Raw genomic sequence first — 6,000 nt, 5'->3', positions numbered from 1 at the left:
TGGGCCTACCTGTCTCCACTGTTGGGAGCATCATCCGGAAGTGGAAGGCTTATGGAACTACTGTTAGCCTTCCACGGCCTGGACAGCCTTTGAAAGTTTCCTCCCGTGCCGAGGCCAGGCATGTCCGAAGAGTCAAGGCTAACCCAAGGACAACAAGGAAGGAGCTCCGGGAAGATATCATGGCAGTGGGGACATTGGTTTCAGTCAATACCATAAGTAACGTACTCCACCGCAATGGTCTCCGTTCCAGACGAGCCCGTAAGGTACCTTTACTTTCAAAGCGTCATGTCAAGGCTCGTCTACAGTTTGCTCATGATCACTTGGAGGACTCTGAGACTGACTGGTTCAAGGTTCTCTGGTCTAATGAGACCAAGATCGAGATCTTTGGTGCCAACCACACACGTGACGTTTGGAGACTGGATGGCACTGCATACGACCCAAGAATACCATCCCTACAGTCAAGCATGGTGGTGGCAGCATCATGCTGTGGGGCTGTTTCTCAGCCAAGGGGCCTGGCCATCTGGTCCGCATCCATGGGAAGATGGATAGCACGGCCTACCTGGAGATTTTGGCCAAGAACCTCCGCTCCTCCATCAAGGATCTTAAGATGGGTCGTCATTTCATCTTCCAACAAGACAACGACCCAAAGCACACAGCCAAGAAAACCAAGGCCTGGTTCAAGAGGCAAAAAATCAAGGTGTTGCAGTGGCCTAGTCAGTCTCCTGACCTTAACCCAATTGAAAACTTGTGGAAGGAGCTCAAGATTAAAGTCCACATGAGACACCCAAAGAACCTAGATAACTTGGAGAAGATCTGCATGGAGAAGTGGGCCAAGATAACTCCAGAGACCTGTGCCGGCCTGATCAGGTCTTATAAAAGACGATTATTAGCTGTAATTGCAAACAAAGGTTATTCCACAAAATATTAAACCTAGGGGTTGAATAATAATTGACCCACACTTTTATGTTTAAAATTTATAAAAATTTAACTGAGCAACAAAACTTTTTGGTTTGTAAGATTTATGCATCTGTTAATAAATCCTGCTCTTGTTTGAAGTTTGAAGGCTCTAACTTATTTGCATCTTATTAAACCTGCTAAATCTGCAGGGGGTTGAATACTACTTGTAGGCACTGTACATATGATGGCGTGGCTCCAACATACGGTGCTGTCACATGCACAAAATATAGTAGAAAGAATATGCGCAAAATAAACCAGATTTCTCCAAGAAGTTACACGGCCATTTTCCTATTACTAATGATGACTATCACACCTGTGGACTAAACCTTCTCGCTTTCATCGCTTTGTTAGCATCAACTTTTTTGTTACCTTTATCTATAACATTGAACTTTTCGACGCTTATTTAGCAAATGTTTTGGTCCCTTATGCTAAAGAATGATATCTAATTATAATAACTCCTCCATAAATGTACCTGCAGCAATGGCGCAGAATAACCTCATTCTCCACAGAATTTACCTCACCGGCATATGACCGCAAGCTAGTGTCTGCTCCTGAGGTAAATGCGCGCCGCCGGAGGGAGCACAGTGCGCATGCGCACAAGGCGGCAGCTCCCTCCCGTCCTATGCGCATTCACGCTCCTTCTGTCTGTCAGTGATTGCTCCGACCGCGGACACGATGCAGCCGCTCCCCGGATTAGCCTGAGACATGGGGGGATATAATGGCTCGGGGATCCCTCTGGGGACCGCCGTGTGCTGCTGTCTGCTGCTCCTGGCGATGTGTACGGGAAGCCCAGGTATGAGACATGACGGTGCGGGGATAGGGGCAACATGGATGAGGCAGGTGTCACCTCTAATGGACTCCTGAGGTAGCAGGTTTATTTACTGTGCCGTGCACGAGAATAGATGAGGTATTTCATAATGTTCATATATAGTGTGCATCTGTATACGTGTGTATGTATCCATATGTGCAGTGTATAATGTACAGTGTGTGTATATATTATATATATATATGTGTATTTATCCATATGTACAGTGTATAATGCACAGTATAAATGTGTACAGTGTGCGTGTGTGTATATATATGTATGTATATATATATATGTGTGTGTGTGTATTTATCCATATGTACAGTGTGCATGTAATATACAGTATAATTGTGTGTGTGTATATGTGTGTGTGTATATATATATATATATATATATATATATATATATATATATATATATATATATAATCTTAGTATACTTGCGTCTCCATCTGTTTTTGCACTGTGGACTTTGGTTGCTGTGTCGCGTTTTAACATCATCGCATGTATTATTATTATGGGCGCATATGATGTAATTCTCGCCAAAAATCTGGATTTTGGTCATATAACATAGTAACATAGTTAGTAAGGCCGAAAAAAGACATTTGTCCATCCAGTTCAGCCTATATTCCATCATAATAAATCCCCAGATCTATGTCCTTCTACAGAACCTAATAATTGTATGATACAATATTGTTCTGCTCCAGGAAGACATCCAGGCCTCTCTTGAACCCCTCGACTGAGTTCGCCATCACCACCTCCTCAGGCAAGCAATTCCAGATTCTCACTGCCCTAACAGTAAAGAATCCTCTTCTATCTTGGTGGAAAAACCTTCTCTCCTCCAGACGCAAAGAATGCCCCCTTGTGCCCGTCACCTTCCTTGGTATATATGACTTTGATAATAAAGTTGCAGACAACCATGAGTTGCGACACTTACAAAATGGTCACATAATCCTATGTCTCAGGCAGTCGCACCTGTATCATCAGATAACCCATCAGATTGGCACCCCCTATGACAGATATATAAGATGTCTTCCTCCTATAGACCCCCGTCAGATTGGCACCCCCTAGGGCAGGTATATAAGATGTCTTCCTCCTATAGACCCCCATCAGATTAATGCCCCTGTAGTGCAAGTATATAAGATGCCTTTCTCCTCCTCTAGACCCCCATCAGATTGGCACCCCCTAGGACAGGTATATAAGTTGTCTTCCTCCTATAGACCCCCATCAGATTAATGCCTCACCTGGGGCAGGCACATAAGTCCTCTTCCTCTGTACGCTCAGCCCCTGATATCAGTTTGGTTGCATAGTGACATAATCAATCATATTAGCTGTTAAAATAGAGATCGATGTAACTGCGACCCGACTGGTGCAAAAAACCCGAATCTGCTGGGTATTTGGTCACATGACTTTACTGCTATTGACTGACTTGAAATTGCAACATATGACCATGACTTGTGATGCCTAAGATATTCAGGGGGCCGTACGCCGCAGACAATCATATATACGCGTACGTTCATCCGCTGACCTATACTGCGACTGCTAGAAAGTTTAGGCTTCTGAAAGATTGCGGTTTGTCGCTGCTATATATAGTGCAAGTGAATGGGAGAGCTGTGAGAAAAAACAAGCAGATGGATTTTGGCCACTTGCTTGGGTTGTACCTTTTATGGGTTGCTATGTGCCCTCATTCACTTGCACTATGCTGTGATATAGTGGCGGTATACAGCCATTTTTGACTGCATGATCTGTGTCATGACCAAAGTTGCTGTGCAGGCATGGCGGCCAGCGAGAGTCTGCATCCCTCTTGGCACATCGGACATTCTAGTATTTCCTGCAATGATGTAATAATAGTTCAATACCTAGGGATAATGATCTGGAGATTATAACCTCTGTTATGTTACCATCAGTATAAGGCTGCCGTCACACTATCAGTATTCGGTCAGTATTTTGCTTCAGTATTTGTAAGCCAAAACCAGGCGTGGGTGATAAATGCAGAAGTGGTGCATATGTTTCTATTAGGCCATGTTCACACTTTGCGGTTTTTACCGCGGAACCGCGGCGATTTTGCTGCTTCGGGTTTGCTGCAGTTTCCATTGCCTTTACAGTAACATGGAAACCCTATGGAAACCGCAAACCGCTGTGCACATGCTGCGGGAAAAACCCCGCGGGAACACAGCGGTTTTTCCACCCCGGAGCATGTCACTTCTTTGTGCAGAATCGCGGCGGTTCTGCACCCATAGGAATGCATTGATCCGCGGATAATGTGCAGATGGTACCCGGGGTGGAGGAGAGGAGACTCTCCTCCAGGCCCTGGGAACCATATTTGTGTAAAAAAAAAAAAAAAGAATTAAAATAAAAAATGATATACTCACCTCCCAGCACTGTATGCGGCCGTCAGGTTGCTATGCGAGCAGGGCCTGCGGTGACGTCGCGGTCACATGACCGTGACATCACGAAGGTCCTTCTCGCACAGCATCTTTGGAACCGGACCGCCGCCTGCAGCACCGAGGAGATCGAGACGTCAGAGGGTGAGTATATCATTATGTTTATTATTTTTAACATTACTATTCATGCTGCATATGCAGCATCAATAGTAAAACAAGTGCAGGATTAAACCCGCAGCGGAACCCGCAACACAAACCGCAATAAATCTGCAGGGATAACCGCAGCGGGTTTGCCCTGCAGATTTATCAAATCCGCTGTGGGAGAACCCGCAGCCCCCTTCCTATGTGTGCACATAGCCTAATAATACTGCATATGTTTCTATTGTGCCATATGGATTGGCTTTGGGCATTTAGAGCATGCAATGATATTAGAGGATAATTTCCACCACTAGAAGTGGAGTGCGGTGAATGATGGCTCACATGGAAATGGCCTGCATCCATCCAGTCTGCCAGAAACCTTTCCTAATCCACATTTCCTCCTGTCGGTGGTCATACAGGGACTGGGCAACACAAGAAAAGTTCCAGTGTTAGTGTGTAGAGAAGCCTATGGGAAAACTCCTGAAAAATACTATTAGGCTATGTGCACACGTTCAGGATTTCTTGCAGAAAATTCCTGAGAATTCCAGACATTTTCTGCAAGAAATCCGCAAGAAAACCGCATGCGTTTTTGCCACGATTTTGACGCGGTTTTGACGCGTTTTTGGCACGGTTTTTTCCGGACACTTCCCAATGCATTTTGGAGTGGGAAATCCGCAAAAAAAACGGAAAATTAATGAACATGCTGCGTTTTTTGCCGCGATGCGTTTTTTTCGCGGAAGAAAACGCATCATGTGCACAAAACATGCGGAATTCATTCTAAATGATGGGATGCTTATTGTATGCGTTTTTTTTGCGGTTTTATAGTGTTTTTATCAGGAAAAACCGCGAAAAAACCGCAACGTGTGAACACAGCCTTAAAGGCAACCTGTCACCCCCAAAATCGATGGTGAGTTAAACTCATCATCATCAGGGGCTTATCTACAGCATTCTGTAATGCTGTAGATAATCCCCCAATGTTACCTGAAAGAGGAGAAAAAGAGGCTAGATTACACTCACCCAGGGGCGGTCTCGCTGCGGTCCGGTCCGATGGGTGTCTCATGTCCGGCGCCTCCTCTCTTCATTCTATGACGTCCTCTTCTGGTCTTCATGCCGCGGCTCTGGTGCAGGCGTACTTTGTCTGCCCTGTTGAGGCCGGGCATCTTTGACCTTTCCTGCGCACTGCAGTACTTCACTCTGCCATCAACAGGGCAGACAAAGTATGCTTGCGCCGTAGCCGCAGCGTGAAGACCAGAAGAGGACGTCATGGAATGAAGATGGGAGGCCCCCGATCGGACCTGCCACGTCCATCGTACCGGGACCGCCCCTGGGTGAGTATAATCTAATGTCTTTTTCTCCTCTTTCGGGATACATCGGGGGCTTATCTACAGCATTACAGAATGCTGTAGATAAGCCCCTGATGACTGTGAGCTTACCTCACCATCGATTTTGGGGATGACAGGTTCCCTTTAATGCCAATAAAAAAAAGCCAAAGTGAGTAAAAACACCACGAAAAAGTGCCTTATAGATTTACCTATTGACTTCTAGCCAACGTGGTCTGCGCATTTAAAAATAAGTTGTCAGGTTTTTACCACCTAATGTGAGCGCAGCATGAAGTAGGGGTAGAGGCCCCCATTCCTTTAATGTGTCATTTACTGGACGGCTTGCTGTAGTTTTTAATACTGCTGTTTCTTCAACCGGAGATTGACTAGTAAATCTG

General features: G+C 45.3%; 1 protein-coding gene across 1 annotated transcript in view; it reads left to right on the top strand.

The window, feature by feature from the left end:
- Nucleotides 1–1,586: 1,586 nt before the first annotated feature.
- The window catches only part of NPDC1 (neural proliferation, differentiation and control 1), a 124,473-nt gene continuing 120,059 nt past the window's right edge, over nucleotides 1,587–6,000 (top strand). The window contains exon 1 of the mRNA XM_069747629.1: nucleotides 1,587–1,750. Within this exon, the coding sequence (XP_069603730.1) occupies nucleotides 1,663–1,750 (88 nt within the window). The 5' untranslated portion in view covers nucleotides 1,587–1,662. The remainder of the gene's footprint in view (nucleotides 1,751–6,000) is intronic.

This window comes from Ranitomeya imitator, chromosome 2 (assembly GCF_032444005.1).
Source record: "Ranitomeya imitator isolate aRanImi1 chromosome 2, aRanImi1.pri, whole genome shotgun sequence".
Lineage (NCBI taxonomy): Eukaryota > Metazoa > Chordata > Amphibia > Anura > Dendrobatidae > Ranitomeya > Ranitomeya imitator.
This window is presented reverse-complemented; position numbering and strand designations above follow the sequence as displayed.